The sequence below is a fragment of the Pongo abelii genome, chromosome 21, assembly GCF_028885655.2.
Source record: "Pongo abelii isolate AG06213 chromosome 21, NHGRI_mPonAbe1-v2.0_pri, whole genome shotgun sequence".
Classification (NCBI taxonomy): domain Eukaryota; kingdom Metazoa; phylum Chordata; class Mammalia; order Primates; family Hominidae; genus Pongo; species Pongo abelii.
The window spans coordinates 13,156,486-13,176,690 of record NC_072006.2 but is presented as its reverse complement, the minus strand read 5'-3'; the positions used below and the strand labels follow the sequence as shown (position 1 = coordinate 13,176,690).

The 20,205-nt window shown below is 40.8% G+C and overlaps 2 protein-coding genes across 9 annotated transcripts in view; one reads left to right on the top strand and one right to left on the bottom strand.

Annotated features, from left to right (window-relative positions):
• Window positions 1-267: 267 nt before the first annotated feature.
• Window positions 268-17,862, bottom strand: POLR3F (RNA polymerase III subunit F). The gene is made up of 9 exons (XM_009233350.4): window positions 17,402-17,862; window positions 15,898-16,015; window positions 12,028-12,095; window positions 11,480-11,547; window positions 9,730-9,842; window positions 4,735-4,878; window positions 4,407-4,514; window positions 3,109-3,300; window positions 268-1,426 (listed from the first exon to the last, which is right to left on the bottom strand). The coding sequence occupies exons 1-9, from the start codon at window positions 17,461-17,463 to the stop codon at window positions 1,349-1,351; spliced, it is 951 nt and encodes a 316-aa protein (XP_009231625.1). The 5' UTR covers window positions 17,464-17,862; the 3' UTR covers window positions 268-1,348.
• Window positions 17,863-17,882: 20 nt separating this feature from the next.
• The window catches only part of DZANK1 (double zinc ribbon and ankyrin repeat domains 1), an 83,835-nt gene continuing 81,512 nt past the window's right edge, over window positions 17,883-20,205 (top strand). For 2 of the 8 annotated variants that reach the window (XM_054541615.2, XM_063720596.1), the window contains exons 1-2: window positions 17,894-17,974; window positions 19,632-19,724. In XM_054541615.2, the coding sequence (XP_054397590.2) occupies window positions 19,715-19,724 (10 nt within the window). In that variant the 5' untranslated portion in view covers window positions 17,894-17,974; window positions 19,632-19,714. Of the gene's footprint in view, window positions 17,975-18,077; window positions 19,725-20,205 lie in introns of those variants that run through there. The other 6 variants (XM_054541616.2, XM_024239182.3, XM_024239183.3 and 3 more) reach the window with 6 other exon arrangements.

Below are 20,205 nucleotides of genomic sequence, written 5' to 3'. Positions count from 1 at the left end.
TGTGCAACAATACATCAAATAACCTAGTGTTTTCTATGTGGCTGACGATAGGAACTGAAAGTGCTATTAGAACTGAGGACAATTATAATGGCTTTCTGCTTAGACACATCACACCATGATTTAGAACAGAATAAGGAAGGGAAATAAATCCAAAACAGAATAAGAAAAAAAGAATGTTATCCCCTCTCTCAAAACAAAGTGTGAATGGAGGGCATGGAGTATATTTAGTTTTAGTTAATGCTATAACAAAATACCGTAGACTGGTGGTTTATCAACAACAGAAATTTATTTCTCACAATTCTGGAGGCTGGGAAGTCCAAGATCAAGGTGCTTACAGATTTGTTTTCTGGTGAGGACCCACTTTCTGGTTCCTGGATGTTTGTCTTCTCCCTTTCACATGGCAGAAGGGGTGATGGAGTTCTCTGGGTCTCTTTATATAAGGGCACTAATCCCATTCATGAGGGCTGTTACTCTCCTGACCTATCACTTCCCAAAGGCCCCACCTCCAAATACCATCACATTGGAAATGAGATTTCAACATTAGAATTTTGGGGGCACACAAACATTCAGTCTACTGCAGACATTAAATAAGAATCTAGGGTAAATTCTAACAAAGAATACATTGGAGTTACAGAGTAAAACAGACTTTAAGAAAGAAGGAACAGTGAAAATATTCTTTAGGATGAAAATGATAATATTTATGTACTAAAAATATATCCTTGACAGTAGTCATTGGGTTTGAAGTAAGTATGGTAGCATAATCTCCTAAAAGAACATTTCTGATATAAAAAGGAATTAATATTGTGCGGAAAAGGCATGTTCCACTCTCCCCCAGTCATACCCCAAGTTTGCACTCCTTTGCTATTCCTGCCTTTAACCACTTCTAATTTCTTTTCAATGAAACCACTGAGAAAGTAGAAAACAGAAATGGTGGTAGTGAACCAGATATAAAAAAAACTTCCAATGAAGAACTTAATAAATAACTTTATAAAGAACATTTTTATACTCTAGCCATTATCATAGTACTTGGTAAATACGGGTTATGTTGGCATCTTTTTCCTTGACCCATCAGAAGTCTTGAAAGATGTGGTCCTCCGGAGTTTCAAAGTGTTTTATTTATTGAAGAGTGAATTTCACTACTAACCTTATTTCTTTCATATTCTACTGGCTGTTTTACCAATATAAATTTAGTCTTCATAAATAAAAAAATATGTTTTCATAGCAGCAAGTCTAAATCCATTATTGTGAAGTTTGCTTTCAAGGAGATTTGATGTTCCATCATGAATTAAATTATCTGCTCCCAAAGTAACTTCATTTGGAAAATGTCAATAAAGTTCATAGCTCTCTATTAAAATTCAAGCCACTCTGTCATGTAAATACAGTTAGATGGTGAAATCTCACCACCTTCATGGCAGTCATCAAAAACCTTTAAAAAAGAAAAAAAAATTATATTCAAATTAAAGTTTTAAAATATCTAAGACTCAACCACTTATTTAAAGCAAGATTAAAAACAAAACTTTCAAACTGAAAGGGACTGGGACTGTATTTAAGAACATACTATGGCTGGACACGGTGGCTCTCGCCTGTAATCCCAGCATTTTGGGAGGCCGAGGTGGGCGGATCACAAGGTCAAGAAATCAAGACCATCCTGGCTAACATGGTGAAACCCCGTCTCTACTAAGAATACAAAAATTAGCTGAGCGTGGTGGCAGGCGCCTGTAATCCCAGCTACTCGGGAGGCTGAGGCAAGAGAATTGCTTGAACCCGGGAGGCGGAGGTTGTAGTGAGCCGAGATGGCACCGCTGCACTCCAGCCTGGGCGACAGCAAGACTCCATCTCGAGGGGCGGGGAACACACTATAATAATAGGGCCTGCTTTGTGATCCTCAAGTTAGGAGTAGTAGAGAGGCTTTTTTTACTGTGGCATTAAGATGACCATGCTCACCTGTCCGCTGGGCAAAAGGCTATCACCAGGTAACACAGGAATACAGGCAGGGAGACCTATACATATGAATGACTTAATTTTGATTAACCGAATGTTTCATGTTTAGCTACGTTTTTGTGAAGGGTGCAAAATAGAATTCCTAATATGTTAGCCTTTTGTCTAGGGATTGAAACCACGGCATACAGAGCTTAGGCATACAGACAAAGGCTGGTATAATGAAATAAAACACACACAGGCTCATGACTATAAATGCCATGAGAACTGGGACAGTGTCTCTTGCTTTCTCTTGTATCCTTAGTGCCTAGAGCATAGAGTTGGCACTTACAATATTTGGGAACGAATGAAGGAGGAGTGCTGGGGCATGCTGCAGGGGAAAGACATGATCTCTGGGTTTGAATCCCGGTTACTTCTAAGCCGTATGCCCCTATGTCTTCCTAAGCCTAAGCTCCCTCACTTTTAAGGGGAAATAACACCACTAGCTTCAAGAACGTAAGGAGGATTAAATGAGACCACCTATGGAAATCATCAAGGACACATCTGGCCCAAGGTAGGTTCTCAACAAATCTCATTTTCTGCCCTATTTAGGTGAAATGATTAGCCCTCATCAAAAAGTGTCCATTTCAAGGCCAAGAGCAGAAAACGCAAATATCCTTAATGTGGTTGTTCCAAGAAAGAATGTAAAGCAGGGGGCCGGGTACAAGGGCACATGCCTGTAATCTCAGCACTTTGGGAGGCTGAGGGGATCACCTGAGGTCAGGAGTTCAAGACCAGCCTGGCCAACATGGTGAAACCCCGTCTCCACTAAAAATACAAAAAATTAGCTGGGCGTGGTGGCGGGCACCTATAATCTCAGGTACTCAAGAGGCTGAGGCAGGAGAGTTGCTTGAACCCGGGAGTTGGAGGCTGCAATGAATCAAGATCACGCCACTGCACTCCAGCCTGGGTGATAGAGTGAGACTCCGTCTCACCAAAAAAAAAAAAAAAAAAAAAAGTAAAGCAATGATGTGTTCATTAAAGGTCTGTTCATCAAGGTTTCATGGAGGTTTGAATAGCTCTTGTTCAACCCTAAGAGTCTGAGAAAACTGGGGTGTGCTTGCTCTGTTTCTTAATGTGGCACCTGCACCCGGGGTCAGTCAAGTGTAAAGTGAAGCCACTTTAACTCACCGGGCAGAGTCCACAGGGTGCCCGGACCAAACCCGTGGGAGGGATGATTGGATTGACTGCCCTGTACAGTTTCATGTGTCCATCTACACTGCCAACTGTGCCTTCTTTTGCAGCAATAATCGTCATCTCCACTTTTCCATCATAAATGAGCGTATTCAGGATGGTTTCAATGTCTTCCATGGATAACTCTACCTAAAAAAGGGATACATCAGAAAGGACACAAATAGGACAGGGAGACATCCACTTGGAGGGTGTTAAAAACAGTAAAGTGTTGCTGGGCGCGGTGGCTCACGCCTGTACTTTGGGAGGCCGAGGCGGGTGGATCACTTGAGGTCAGGAGTTCGAGACCAGCCTGGCCAACATGGCAAAACCCTGTCTCTACTAAAAATACAAAAATTAGCTGGGTATGGTGGCGGGCACTTGTAATACCACCTACTCGGGAGGCTGAGGCAGGAGAATGGCTTGAACCCGGGAGGCGGAGGTTGCAGTGAGCTGAGATCGCACTACTGTACTCCACCCTGGGCAACAAGAGCCAAACTCCATCTCAAATAAATAAATAAAACAGTAAAGGGTCATAATTCTGCTGTGAAATGGGAGAAACATTATGCTGGGGTGGAGAAATTTAAAGCACTAAGAGGAGGAACAATAGTCCAAGTTAGCACAAACCACTGAGATGCTAGGGACAGAACTCCAAGCTCATGCTGAGTTTGACACTTTCTGGTATCTTTACTTCCTAAGTAAAATCTAGAAATCATAAAAATAACATTTCTTTAGCAGGAATTTATTGGAGATTTATAAAATGCTTGAGCAGAAAGGCACTTTAGACATCAAATAGTCCAAGTTCCTAGTTTTTATGAGAAATCTGAGGCCCAGGAAATTAAAGTGATGTGTCCAAATGGTCACTTTGATTTCTTCACTGTGAAAAGCATCAGTGTCCTTAAAAAAAGAATTTCAAAAGGCTAGGTTACAGTGGCACTTTGGGAGGCCAACGCAGGAGGATCACTTGAGTCCAGTAGTTCAAAACCGGCCTGGGCAACAAAATGAGACCTATCTCCAAAAAAAAAAAAAAAAAAAAAAAAAGCACCAGTATCCCAAGCTGAGTATCAGTTCAGACAATGCCCAATGGCAGTGACTGCCTTTGCCTAAGATACAGGACAGTATTTTCCCAAAGTGGATTCTGCAGAATGTTCGTAGCTACCATCTCAAAAAAAAAACCAATCTGGGTCAAATACATGTTTGGAATACATTGTATATGACGAAGAATAAGTTTTAAAAATAAGATGAAATTCAGTTCTGACCTTACTGATTCCCAATTCACAGATATATTTCCACACTTCATGTGATGAGGCAAATGAACTATTTCTTTGTATCATTGGGTTCTGTTTGCTTTCTCGTGCTGTTTCTGCCTATAAGGATTGAAACATAAGAAATGTAAGTAAGAATATTGGTGTGTTTTCTGAATACACTTTATACTGAGTCAAACCAACAGCAGAACATATTTAGTTTAGTAAAAATTCCCAATTTCAGGTTTTTAATTCCTATAAAATATGAGAAATAGATTAAAATCCTTTGTGAAAAACTTTTTACAAGAGGGTTTGCAGTGATGTTTCCTCAATCATACCTCACCTTGGACTGTAGGAATTTAAAACACTGTTGGTTAAGCACCTCTACAAATTCAGATTCAAAATCCTGGTCACTGTACCAGGCTCCACCAGTCACAGACCGGTCTGGCTGCAGGTTATAGAGCATATACACCTTCTTTTTTGAGGCCTAGGAAAGAACATGCACAGTTCATGTGTTTATAAGATAACAATTTCCAAAAACAGAAAGAAAAACACCTATATTTTGGAACAGTTTAAGATGTACAAAATTATTGCAAAGATAGTACACAGAGCTCCTATATACTCCATGCTGTTTCCCCTATTTTTAACATCTTGGATTAGTGTGGTACACTTGTCACAATTAATGAACTAATATTGATAAATCATTACTAACTAAATGCCATACTTTATTCAGATTTCATTAGTCCTAATGTTCCTTTTCTGCTCCAGGATTCCATCCAGGACATCATACTACATTTAATCATCTCTCTCAGGCTTCTTTTAGTTGTGACAGTTTCTCAAACACCATATTTCTATCACTATGGACTCATGAGTATTTATTTTATACTTTGATTTACATTCAAATACTTCATTGTTATTCCCACACTGGAAGCTTTGGAATGCTTTGGGCATTGGAAGCTTTTCACTTGGTTCCTGTATCCCTTTGATATGCTCCCATCGTGTGTGTGTGTGTATTTTAGCACTTTTTTTTTTTTTCTTTTGGAGACAGGGTCTTGCTCTGTTGCCCAGGCTGGCGTGCAGTGGTGCAATCTTGGTTCACTGCAACCTCTGCCTCCTGGGTTCGAGTGATTCTCCTGCCTCAGCCTCCCGAGTAGCTGGGACTACAGGCACGCGCCACCATGCCCAGCTAATTTTTGTATTTTTAGTAGAGACGGGGGTGTCACCATGTTGGCCAGGATGGTCTCGATCTCTTGACCTCGTGATCCTCCCGCCTCGGCCTCTCAAAGTGCTGGGATTACAGGCATGAGTCCCCGTGTCCAGCTATTGTAGCACTTTCTTACTTTTTAGCACTACAAGATGTCAAGAGCATTTTCTTTTCTTTTTTTTTTTTTTTTTGAGACGGAGTTTCGCTCTTGTTGCCAGGCTGGAGTGCAATGGCACACGACCTCAGCTTACTGCAACCTCCACCTCCCAGGTTCAAGCGATTCTCCTGTCTCAGCCTCCCAAGTAACTGGGATTACAGGCGCCCGTCACCACGCCCAGCTAATTTTTTTGTATTTTTAGTAGAGATGGGGTTTCACCATGTTGGCCAAGCTGGTCTCTAATTGCTGATCTCAGGTGATCCACCCTCCTTGGCCTCCCATAGTGCTGGGATTACAGGCATGAGCCACCGGGCCCAGCCATCAGGAGCATTTTCTATGTGTTCATATTATTGCATGACAGCATTAGAAACCACGACTTGGGCACTAGATGTGTTCATTGCCATCGGGATGCCATCACTTCTAGGCCTTCTCAGTTGGCAGCATGAGATTTATGTGTGCATATTAACCCTTGTATATATACATAGCTATACTCAATATTTCTAAACATAACCATCTATATTATTTATATTAAATTACACAAGAGTCCATACTGATATTTTCAAGTTTAATCCATTACTACATGGATCATTCTAACTTTCCTTGTTTGTCTGTAACTGCTCACTCCAACACTGAGGAACCCAAATTTCACTGGGTTGTAAACATGAAGAATTTGGGCCAGGCATGGTGGCTTATGCCTATAATCCCAGCACTTTGGGAGGCTGAGGTGGGCAGATCTTTAAGTCTAGGAGTTCAAGACAGGCCTGGGCAACATAGTAAAACCCTGTCTCTACAAAAATACAAAAATTAGCTGAGCATGGTGGCATGTGCCTATAGTCCCAGCTACTTGGAAGGCTGTGATGGGAGGATGGCTTAAGCCCAGGAGGTTGATGCTGCAGTGAGCTGTGATCGTGCCACTGCACTCCAGTCTGGATGACAGAGCCAGACCATGTCTCAAAAAAAAAAAAAAAAAATTTGGCTAGACTTTGTCCCTTTTTCCTAGGAAGTAACTTCTACATCTTTGGAATTTCCCAATAGGCCTTGTTATTCATGGTGAATCCCTTAGACCACACCTGGGTTTATGCTAACAAGGTGACTCCTGATAGGACCCTAAATAGTTTCAGGATAGGAGCTGTCCATGCTGGAAAGACCAACCACATGATTAGAGGGTTGGGGCTGTGGGCCACGTGACATCAGTCCAATCTCTTGGGAGGAGAGAGGAGCTGGAGATTGAATTCACTCACATGACCAAGGATTCAATCAATCATGCCTGTATAATGAAACCCTAATAAAAACTTTGGACAGCAAAGCTTGGGTGGGCTTCCAAATTTGGTTAATGCTTCTGTCATACAAAATAATTTCACCACTCTAGGAATATTTCTCATGCTTCACCTATTCAACCTTCCCTACCATCCCTGCCCTCACCCCTGATCTTTTTAGTCTGTCTAATTTTGCCTTTTCCAATATGTCATATAGTTGTAATCATATAGTATGTAGCCTTTTCGGACTGGCTTCTTTTACTTAGCAATATGCATTTAAGATTTACTCATATCTTTTCATGATAGCTTATTTCTTTTTATAACTGAATACTATTCTGGTTTGTTTATCCATTCACCTATTGAAGGATACCTTGGTTGCTTCCAGTTTTTGATTATGAATAAAGCTGCTGATTACGAATAAAGCTGCTATAAATATTCATGTAGTTATGTGGACATAAGTTTTCAAATCAGTTGGGTAAATACTTAAGAGCTTGACCTTTGGATGATATGGTAAGACTCTGTTTAGTTTTGTAAAAAACTGCCCAGTTTTTTTTACCAAGGGACTGTACCATTTTGCATTCTTAGCAATGTATGAGTGTTCGTCTTGGTCTGTATCTTGTCAGCATACGGTATTACCAATTTTTAGATTTTAGCTATTCTAATAGGTGTGTAGTGGTCTCTCACTACACTAAATTTTATTTTAATTTGCAGTTCTCTAATGAAAAATAATGTAGAGCATCTTTTCATATGCTTATCTGCCATCTGTATGTCTTCTTTGGTGAGGTTCAGTCTTTTGCTCATTTTTAGTTGGATTATTTGTTTTCTTTGTTTTTTTTTTTTGAGAAGGAGTTTCGCTTTTGTTGCCCAGGCTGGAGTGCAATGGTGAATCTTGCTCACTGCAACCTCTGCCTCCCGGGTTCAAGCAATTCTCCTGCCTCAGCCTCCCAAGTAGCTGGGATTACAGACATGTGCCACCACGCCTGGATAATTTCGTATTTTTAGTAGAGACAGGGTTTCACCATGTTGGTGAGGCTGGTCTTGAACTCCTGACCTCAGGTGATCTACCCACCTTGGCCTCCCAAAGTGTTGTTTTCTTATTGCTGAATTTTAGGAGTTCTTTGTATATTTTGGAGACAAGTCCTTTATCAAATATGTGATTTGCAAATATCTTTTGGTTTGTAACTTGTCTTTTCATTCTCTTAACGTGTCTTGCAAAGCAGAGGTTTTCAAAAAATTTTGATAAACTCCAACTTATTACCATTTTCTTTCATAGACTACTATTGGAGTTGTAGTCCAAGAATTCATTAACAAAGCCAAGGTCATGTAGATTTTCTATGTTTTCTTCAAAAAGTTTTATAGTTTTGCACTTTACACCGAGATCTAAGATTATTTTAACCCTTAAAAGGACACAGAAGTTCACCAACGGATGAATGAACAAAAGATGATATACATCTATACAATGGAATTTTAATTGGCAATAAGAAGGAATGAAGCACAATATGGATAAATCTTGAAAACATCATGCTAAGTCAAAGTAGTCATACATAAAAGACTACATATTCTATTATTCCATTTATAGGAACTGTCCAGAATAGGCAAATCTATAATAAAGGCAGAAAATAAATTATTCGTTATTAGGGCCTGTGGAAAGAGAGGCTGGGAAACAAATACTAGTGGCCACATTTGGGGGTGATGAAAATGTTCTAAAATTAGGACAGCGGTGACGGTTGCACAACTCTTAGATTATAGTAAAAACCAGGGACTGTAAATCCAAAGATTTTACACTTTAAAAGGTTGAATGAATTCTCTGGTATGAATGATGAATTATATTTCAGCAAAGCTGTTATTAAACATAAAGATGTAGAAGGAAGACTGACAAAATGAGGCTACATGATAGGGATTTATTATATGATTTTTTCTACCTTTGTATATATTTGAAATTATCCATTAAACAATGTGGAAGGGAAATGCTATTCTGATAAATAAAATCACTAATAAGCATCAAATTCTTATAAGTGATGTTATAATTCTTATAATTCTTGTTTTATTCAAAAATATAAACTTGAAGCAACATATGTAAGTGGATATTTGAGGAAAGGTCTACTCACTGCCACAGACCTAACAGCTCTGAAATTATAAAATTTGAATTATAGCTGTAATTCTTATGAACTGTGTATTGAAGCAAACTTTATTCTAGGGGAATCTCAGTTCCTCTGATGTCTAAATCAGTGAGGTCAGGGGCAGATGTCCCTGAGGGAGCCAGCTCTGGAACAGGGGTGGGGCAGGATGAGGAGCAGGAAAAACACACGTGTACTAGAAGAGAAGCTCCACCAAGGCAGGGATCTTTCTACGACTTGTTCATTAATGTATCCCAAGCACTCAGAACAGTGTCTGGCACACAGCAAACACTCTTTGTTGAAGGAGAAAGCTAATATGTCAGGATAAAGTAAATTATCTTACACACCACAAAATCTAGGAAAAATGTTCACAGTTTCAAAGATTCTTCACTGAAGACAGTAAAGTAGTTTTAGATTTTTGAGTGGGTGACACACCAAGAACTAACTGTGCAGGGACAAGTCTAAGCAGTATCTCCAAACCAATCCAACATGAGCTAAAATTTTAAGTCTTTTTTGACCAGCTGTTCTAAATCATGACATAACTTCAAGAATAAAAACTTGAAGCAACATATGTAAGTGGGTATTTGAAGAAAGGACTACTCACTGCTACAGACTTAACAGCTTTGATAAGCTTTTTACTTTCCAGATTCTTCAGAATTTTGTTGATTTCTGTTAATGGCAAATTACTTTTATAGCGGATATCTCTGCTCCATATTCCTATGAGAAAGTAAAGTAAAATAAATTGAACTCTGGTTTTCATGGATTTTTAATGTTATTCCTCTAACTTGTATCTCATTCTAAAGCTAGCAGTATAAAGCTAACAGTAAAAATGAAATGACTTAGAGGTAAGAACGTTGGCTAAAGTAGCAAAAATATGCTAAACAATAAATAAGTGTAATGCTTTGTAAGACTTATTATAATGATTTGTAATTTCTAACTAGAAATTTCTTGGAATCCCAGTGTGGCAAACTTTTAAAAAATTTATGGAAAGGGCTGGGCATGGTGGCTCATGCCTGTAATCCCAGCACTTAGGGAGGCCGAGGCAGGTGGGTCACCTGAGCTCAGGAATTTGAGACCAGCCTGGCCAACATGGTGAAACTCTGTCCCTACTAAAAATACAAAAATAATTAGCCGGGCCTGGTGGCGTGCACCTGTAGTCCTAGCTACTCGGGAGGCTGAGGCATGAGATTCGTTTGAACCCAGGAGGCAGAGGTTGCACTGAGCCGAGATCACGCCACTGCACTCCAGCCTGGGCAATAGAGCAAGACTCCATCTCAAAAAAAAAGAAAAAAAAATTATGAAAAGGACGTTTTTATAATGGAAGGAAAAATCATGGATGCAATGGAATTTTATCATCTGTACCCTTATCTCTGTTTTCTGATATTTTCATTTTAGATTGTAAACGTGAAATACAAACTTAGATTTGGGTCAAGGTCAACTGCCATCCTCAAGTGGGACAAAAACACTAGATGAGTGTCTGCATGCATGTAATCCATTATTTATACAACATTGTATTTGTGAGATGGAAAAGGAAGCCTACGGTTCTTATGGCTGCTAAAAGCCTTGTGTGAGAAGCAATGATTTCTTTTTCAAAGAAGGAAATAAGTGTTATATATGGAAAGGGAATGTATGTAAATATTTTGCTTTATTTTCTTCCCAATGTAATGGCATATGAGATAGGAAGATTAAAAAAATATGCAGAATGGCTTTCTCATAGGACTATTTTTAAAAATGTTAATTTTAATAAATATAAGAATTAGTTATGTAATTTCAGATTACATCTCAATTTTTCCAGCTAATATCAATGACTCAAATAGATCCCAAATTATTTTAACTTAGGGTTGCAATTTAGATACAGTTCTTCAAGGGGGTAGAAGAGGAACTATAGCTGCTGAGGGACATCTGTTAAGACACTACTACACCACACCAGCTTTCCTTTTGGTCCTTGCAAAAACGAGAGGTGTCAGCATCCACAATTTATAGAAAAGATAAAGGAACTGAAGCTCACAAAGTTTAAGTAACTTGTCCATGGTCATATAGCTAGAAGGCACAGATTTAAAAAAAAAAGAAACTTAAATTTTATTTATTTTGAATAGATAATACATTCATGTGACTCAGAATTCAGAAGTCTTTTTCCATCCCTGGCCACAGCCCTCTAGTTCTTGTCTCTTTCAAGGCAACAATGGCCTTACTCTTGGGTGTCCTTCAAGCACATGCATGTTATATTTGTATGTTCTATTCCCTTCCTCAGTATACTCTGTCCACTGAGTTCTACCCTGGGAAGCTGAGATCTGGGTCCCTATATCTAGTTCCAAAGACAACGTTTTCTTCTGCTTCATCTTCCACATGCTTACCTTTATTTCCTGCATCCTCTATGATTTGATATACCAGTTTTTCTTGGTTATCGGATCCCTTCATTTTACTGTAGCGGAATAAAGTAAAATTAGTAAGGTAAAGACTATAGGATAATCTAATAATCTACATCACTACTTAAACAAAATTAGCAGACAAGGTCACCACAGTGACATATTTACCAAAAGAAAGGCTTACCTTAAAAAGAATGAGACAGAGCTGTGTGTACCAACATGAAAAGATGTCCAAGATACAGTAAGTGAAAAAAACAAGTTGCAAAACAGAATGGATAGCATGATTCCATTTTTGTTAAAAAAAAAAGAGAAAGATTATATATAAATATATAATCATCTATGTGTATTTATATATAGCTAGAAGAAAGGATATATACTAAATTATTAAGAGCAGTTACCTCTGGGAAATGGAATATATCATAGGAGGCAGGGATGATACACAGGACAGGTTTATGTAATTTTGTATTAGCTTTATTCCCAACACATGCTTTTGCAATAATAAACATTTTTTTAAAATTAAAAAAACAAGTACTTACCCAGCATTCTGAGAGTCCTTTATTCTATATAAAAGGCCCGTATTGCTCCTTAAGAGATCCAACTGACCCTAGTTTTTAAAACAGTAGAAAACAGGAGTCAGTTATTTTGGAGATATGTTAAATCAAATGACAAATGTTGATGCATTCTTTTAACATTCTTAATTTTTCAAAACCTGCTCTTTAATCTCAAAATTTTTCAAAATATCACTAACAACTTCCTGTAGGCTAGATCTTGGCTTGGTTATATGATCAATGCATAAAGAATTTTTAAAAAGCAGCTTGAGAATAACAATCTATATTAAAAATCAATATAAATCCAAATTACATATATAAAATAAAATATAATTTATATAAATAAAAAGTTGAAATAAAGACTAAATAGGCATATTCTCTTGCACAGTGAAAAATAAAATTTATAAAGTTAATGGCTGGGCGTGGTGGCTCACACCTGTAATCTCAGCACTTTGGGAGGACAAAGCATGTGGTCCATTTGAGGTCAAGAGTTTGAGACCAGCCTGGCTAACATGGCGAAACCCTGTCTCTACTAAAAATACAAAAATTAGCCAGGTGCAGTGGCATGCACCTGTAGTCCTGGCTACATGGGAGGCTGAGCTGAGATTGCATCACTGCACTCCAGCCTGGGTGACAGAGCAAGACTCCATCTTGAAAAGCAAAAAACAAACAAAACAAAAAACAAAAAAAGTTAATAGTGACATTTACTGAAGTCAGCCAATGAATAAAAGGACTAGAGTAGTATTGTTTTTATATAGCAAATCAAAAGTAAAATAAAGTATGTCTGTCATGCTCCTCAATTTCCTTGGGTCCGAACTTAACAGAACCCAGATAATTATACCACTAGGCTCTGGAAGTACTGGAAAGCCACAGTTGAGAGGAATGCTATTCCCTTGTTTATTTATTTATTTATTTATTTAGAGACAGAGTCTCACTCTGTCACCCAGGCTGGTGTGCTATGGCACAATCTCAGCTCACTGCAACCTCTGCCTCCCAGGTTCATGCGATTCTCGTGCCTCAGCCTCCCAAGTAGCTAGCATTACAGGTGTATGCCACCATGCCACACTGATTTTTGTATTTTAGTAGAGATAGGGTTATGCCATGTTGGCCAGGCTGATCTTGAACTCCTGGCCTCAAGTGATCCACCTACCTCGGCCTCCCAAAGTGCTGGGATTGCTAGCATGAGCCACTGTGCCCGGCCCATTCCCTTGTTTTAAAACAAGACACTCATGACTTGGAAATGGATTTACATACTGAATGAACAGTGACACACTCCTTCTGTTCCCTGACCCCACGAAGTGGCAAAGTAGGACTACAAGGCCCAATCCAGAGGCTCTGGGTCATTTATCCAGCTTATGAATATTTACTGAATACTTATACTGTGCCAGGTGTTATGATAGGTGTTTGGGGGAACAACATTAATTCTAAAAGGGAAACACACAGCTGACTTCAATACCCATCTGGTTGGCATTAAGATAGAGGTAAGTAAAGCCACCCTGAACTCCCAGATTGGGTACTCGGAGAACAGGCTGTGGCCCAACCTGGGGGGGTTCAGTGACTTTCTAGAGACAATGGCAGAGTTGAGTCCTAATGGGTTAGTCATCTGTAAAGAATAAGAAGAACCTTCTAAGCAGGGGAACAACATGAGTCCTGAGGCATGAAACAGCATGATGTGGCCGGAAACCAAAAACAATCTGCTCCTCCTGAAACCTAACTTTTGAAGTAGAGTGGTGGAGATGAGGCTGGTGAGCAATGCAGGGACTCAGTGTGGTAAACCCAGGAGTTTGAACTTGAATCTCCAGTATAAACAAATTGTAGGTGGTAGAGTGCCTTGGTCAGACCTGCATTTAAGACAGATCAGGGGCCAGGCGCAGTGGCTCATGACTGTAATCCCAAATCAGGCTGGCTTCTCTGAGACAGATGGAGTCATGGAAACCAGTTAAGATGCTACTGCAGCTGTCCAGGTAAAAGCCATGAGCCTGAACATGATGCAGTACCAGGGATAGAAATGGAGGGGGTGTGGACAGCAAATTTAAGAACTGTTTTTAAGAGCTAAAATCAGAAATATTACATGATTTATTAATAATCACTCCCTTTCTTAATATCCTTTGATAGCTCTACTACTGCCTACATACAACCTATAGCCATAGGACTCGCAGTGGGTGGGTGGTGGCAGAGGTGGTAAAAGAGAGGTGCTGAAGATGATTTTCAGTCAGAAGGAAAGAGCTGAGAGGGCGATCAGAGGAAAAAAAGAACTTTTTCCACTGCTACAACCTCCCAGAATCCCTTCCTCTGTCTTTCCTAGAGCTGAAGACCTTAACCACAGTGAAATAACCAGAAATCAGCAACATTCCTTTGTCCTTGGGCTAGAACAGGGGTGAGCAATCTGCTCCATAGCTTGTTTTTATAACCAAAGTTTTGTTGGAACATGGCTGTAGCCATTTGTTTATGTATCATCGTCCATGGCTGCTTCTTGCTAAAATGACAGAGTAGTTGTGACAGAAATCATATGGCTCACAAAGCCTAAAACATATACTGTCTGGCACTTTATAGAAAAAGTTTGCCAACTCCTGAGCTAGAAAATTGATGGGAAAGGTTTAAGAAAAGATTCATCGGACCCCAAATCTCCACATCCAGAGCCCTTGGAAATCCAACAAGGCTAGTAGACTTAAAAAACAAATCAGTCATTCAGATGAGGCCTTGGCGTAGAACTCTTTAACCTAACTGCTACTAAAGCCAAACTGAAATGCTCTTAGGAAAAGGATGTTTTGATGATGAGGGAAAGTAAGGGAGATTTAGAGCATCAGGCACCACTAGGTGGGTTTTTAGACAGTCTTGCTTGTTTGTTTCTGGACGGATGGAGAATGGCTTCACTGATAAATTCCATTGCAATGTCACTGGGGGCTAAGGCTGCACTTCCTCCACAAAGCCCAACATTCTTCATTCAACTGGACCCATTCTTGCTTCCTGAAATGCTCAGAGTGACAATGTGGAGAATGAAACCCTGATGACTGGGCTCTGTGACAACTCATAGGAAAATCAGGGGGTGGAGGGGGGTGGTATATTTTATAGGAAATGGCCCAACACCAGCAGTAGGAAGCAAACAGAAGGTGAGAACAGACTAGGCCTATGTATGGCAGTGGCAATTAATAAATACAACAGTTATACCATAATACATTTATTTCATTTGTCTTATAATGCATAATTATTTCTTCTTTTTTCAATTCAGGTAGTTTGAGCTGTTTCCTGGTTTAGAGTCTTATCAGTCAAACCTAACACACTTTCTCGTTTTATGACTGCTGTATTAGGGTTCTCCAGAGAAAAAAACCAATAGGATACATCTCCTTCTTGAAAGATTCATCAGAAGGTATTTGCTCTGTGATTATGGAGGCTGAGGAGTCCCATCATCTGCCCTCTGTAAGCTGGAGACCCAGGAAAGTTGGTTTTGGAGATCAAAGGGCTGAGAGCAGAGAGCTGATGGTGTAGATGCCAGTCCAAGTCTGAAGGTCTGAGAACCGGGAGTGCTGAGGGCACAAGATTCATAGCCCAGCTCAAGATTGAATTGAAAGAGTGAATTCAATCTTCCTCTGCCACTTTGTTCTATTTAGGCCCTGAATGGATTGGATGATGCTCACCCAACTGGACCCATATCTACTTTACTCTGTTCACCAATTCAAAATGCTAACTAACCTCTTTCAGAAACACCCACACAGACACTCCAATAAAATGTTTAACTAGATATCTAGGAATCCTGTATCTTAGTCAAGTTGACATGAAATTAACCATCACAACTACATAATAAAAACCAGTGATAATCAGCATATCAGTAATTATGCAAAATAGTTAGATTCACCTTACCATAGACAACAACCTATTGATGGCTACTGCCCGCTGCTGGGCTTCTATATGAGGCATTTCATTCTGAATTACTTGGTCTGTGATTCCATGAGGGAACTGGTGACATAATTCTATAATCCTAGAAACAAAGGTATTAATGTTATCCTTCATGGTTACCTGTTTCAAGAGACAGTGGGGGTAAAAATACAAGTAGAATAGTTTGAAATTGTGCCTTTTTCACATTTGGCAGACAATCTGGGTTTCTGTGATGGTTTTGGATCAAAGCATGTCAGGAATTGAAGAAGATGATTTCTAAATACATGTTTACAGTATTATTGTTATTTAAGAATATTTCTTTTCCTCACTAATAAGAACTTTAAATTAGAGCAAAAGTCTAATGAAATCACAGAAAAAATATTAAAGCTGAGACTTCAGTTTTCTCGGGTGTAATAAGCATGACAAGTTAAGCCATAAATCTGCAAGCAGGAGGCAAATGCAGATGTTTCTGGTGGGAAGCCAAAATTTATTATGACAATTCACCATAATGGGGCCTGTTTTTGGAATTATACCTACCAAACAAAAAAAGTCAAAATCTTCACCTAGTCAACATCAACAAATGTATTATTCCTAACAGTCTGAGAAAGTTGGGTCTTTTAAAACTACGTGATAATCTAAGAGTGGCAGTGCCTCGGTAAAGAATATAAAAGTGGGCCGGGCGCGGTGGCTCACGCCTGTGATCCCAGCACTTTGGGAGGCCGAGGCGGGCGGATCACGAGGTCAGGAGATCGAGACCATCCCAGACAACATGGTGAAACCCCGTCTCTACTAAAACACAAAAAATTAGCTGGGCGTGGTGGCGCGAGCCTGTAGTCCCAGCCACTCGGGAGGCTAAGGCAGGGGAATCGCTTGAACCCGGGAGGCGGAGATTGCAGTGAACCGAGATCGCCCACTGCACTCCAGCCTGGTGACAAAGCGAGACTCCGTCTCAAAAACAAACAAACAAACAAATAAAAATAAAAGTGGCAGAGGCTTTGGGTGTCCTAAAAGTCTTGAGTTCAATACTGCACTGAAACCACCTGGCTTAATGTTACTTCGTAATCACCAACTGCGCCCTAACTCCGCCTAAACGTTTTGTCATAGACGTTCCCTTAGTGACAAGAGCGATCCTGGATCAGAACATCCATTCACAAGTGTTCTACGGGGAAGGAAAGCCGAGGGCTCCTCTCAAAGTACTAGTGGATCGCGTCAAAGTAGGAAGGCAGCGCATCATCACAACTTCCTCAAAAGTATCAGGGCAAAGCCAGCCAGCTACACAAAGTTGCAAGCTGTCAAACCCATTTTGAACTTCTTGAGTTCTGCTCTCCCAGGATGGGAAGGAACAAGTGGGTCCAGAACCCCGCAATCGTTTTCCCGCGTGCTCACCTAACCCGCTCCGGCCACTCCCAAGGGATCCCGGAGAAGGGGTCCAGCTGCCCAAATGACTGGGCGCCTGATGGAGTGCCAAGCCGGAGCCTCACTGGTTTACCTGTTTTCTATTTCGACCGGATCCGCGTCGGGCGGCTGCACCTTCACCTTCACCTCCGCCATGAGGGCGCAGTTCCTGACGCCTGGGGGGAAAGATGCACGGAGCAGCCCGGTAGCAAGCCGGGGAACCCGGAAAACCAGTGGAAGATAGCGCTCTGCCGAGGGCGAGGGGCCTTCTTCCTCGTGTCGCAGCCGGTCCTTCCTTGCCTTTCGGCGGGAGGTGGCCAAGCCGCGCCTGCTCCAGCCCACTTACAGGCGCCGCTACAGCTTCTTATTCTTGTTTTCCAGAATGTCAATGCCCATCGGACGCACAAGCCCGGTTCCTTCATTCTGAGTTGGGAAACCAACTTTTAGCACTTGGCAACTCTGTGAAGGAATATTCTTAGATGCCTACGGGAAAGCACTGGGAAAGGAACTTCAGGCGGGTACCAGGCTCCCTGCGGAGCGGCAGGGGCCGGTCTAGTTGCTAAGAAGCTGAGTTTTCACCAATCATCTGCCCAGCTCCCAGTGGGCGGGGCGCGGCTCGTAGCGTCTGTGGTAACCCGGGCGGCTGCGAAGGAGGAGGCAAGAGGCGGTAAGAGGCCGGCGACTGGGTTGGGCGCGGCAGAGATGCATTAGGGGTCCCGATCCCGGGCCCCGCGGTTAGAGGAAGAGGAGGGCGGCTAGAGGAGGGGAAGAGCTTCCCTTACTCCAGCCGAAGGATGCAGGTGTCCTTGGCAGCCCCTGATGGGCGGGGACAACCAAACCGGGGTTCCGGATCCGGGCTGCGAGGGGGCGGTCCACGTTGGGAGAGTTGAGGGGTCTGGGGATCCTGTTGACTGCACGTTGCCATTTGGGCCTGGCGGATCTGCCTTTTTTCTTGATTCCCTTTGTGTGGGGCCCACTGGCCACCCCAGCTTCCTAAGGCCAGCTGCCAGTTGACGCTCGCGAATTACTTCCTCTCCTACATATTTTTTATTTAGAATTTTTCAACTATTTTTATTTTATCTGCCTTTCACTTGAATGGAAATGCGACTATGGGCAAGTCTCAAGTCCAGCACACTCCTGTAGGAGCTATTGTTGTGCTGTCAGTATCTGTAGTTTATATTCTTAGCCCTAGATCTGGAACTATCCAACAAGGCATTAAGTTCACCCCTTAAATTTAGGTACCCCATTTTTGAGAATACAGTCTGTGACAAAGCTCAAACTGCAGACATGTTCAGATCAGCATTATTAGAACTGCAACAGGCAAAACTAAAAAGAGACTAGAAATAGCCTAAATGCCCAGCCACAAATGGATAAATAAGTACATGGAGAACTAAATAATACAGTGAGAATGCAAGAAGTAGACTATAAAAATGGAATGAATATGTAGATTATAATTGGGCAAAATCTGTGGATTATTAATGAAATTTGAAAAGGCAATACAGAGATGTAAATGGTTGTTGTGTTAAGGTGAGCGTTTTTTCCCCCTGAAATCTTCTGTGCATTAAAAATTATGACAACCTTCTTCCCCACCCTCACCTCCAAAAAGACCAGTAAGGCTTTCATACTGTAGTTAATTATTAATACCAGGATTTATAAATACAGTAGATGGAACGGGAGGCTTGTGTTTATTGGTCACTGTTTATATTCTTGCAAACTTCCTTTCCACTGAGAAGTAGTACTCTGCAGTCCTTCTAAAGTGTCTTTGCAGCTTTCAAATACTAGAACTGCTCTGGTGATAATGGCAAGGCTGTGAACCCGGAGCTTTCCCAAAAAAGATAGCTCTAACTAACATTTTGTGGTACACACAGAATTACTTCTGTTCCCCTTATATGATGACGTGCCCTGAAGCCAAGAGAGCTGACACACACCAGAGGCAGGAAAAGGCAATAAATGATTTAGAGGGAACTCAAGTCAGAGCATTAGTGATAGTCTCTGTTTTGCCTTACTCGTTTAATTTGCCCTTTTAAAGTAACTTCTTTCCCCCATCTCATTCATTCATGCTCTTTTCGCAGAAGTGAGGTATTTAGATAATCGAAACCCCACGCAAGACCTCAACAGCAAATACAGCTGAAATGTAATTATTATTTCAATTAAAAAGGGAATAATATTTGTAGTGCCATGTTAACAGTATTCTCTCGTTTTAACTAGTTTTGCTGCATTTAAATTAAGTGCTTCTCTTCAGCTTTTGTGTACAGCTATAAGTGCACATTGGAATTCATATATATATATATATATATATGGAGAGAAAATGACTGCTGGTTCAGTGTGTGTCCCTCAGATCATACCACTACGAGTGCCTCAGCCTGGAAAAGCTAACCATGAAATTGATAACAATACGCTTTTGGAAATGAAATCAGGTAAGAATCACATATGTTTGAAATTGTTTAAAATAACATTGTCATATTTCTTGTGTTATCTGGTTGCTGGTTTATCTCTTTGCCTGCTTTCTCACTCTTTGCTCAGCTTTTTGGGAAATTTGTAAAACTTCTAAAATTTGAAACAGTGCTGTACATTGATGGTTTATAGAGTGGTATACATTTAGAATAAAATGGTTAGCTTTGACCAACCTTTCATTTGTATAGTTTCAGCAATGTCTTGACTTACCTTAGCCAAGGTAAGATGTCCCGGTGCTGGCCGGGCACGGTGGTTCACACCAGTAATCCCAGAACTTTGGCAGGCCGAGGCAGGTGGATCACTTGAGGTCAGGAGTTCAAGACCAGCCTGGCCAACATGGCAAAACTGTCTTACTAAAAATACAAAAATTAGCCAGACATGGTGGTGGGCACCTGTAATCCTAGCAACTCAGGAGGTTGAGGCAGGAGAATTGCTTGAACCCGG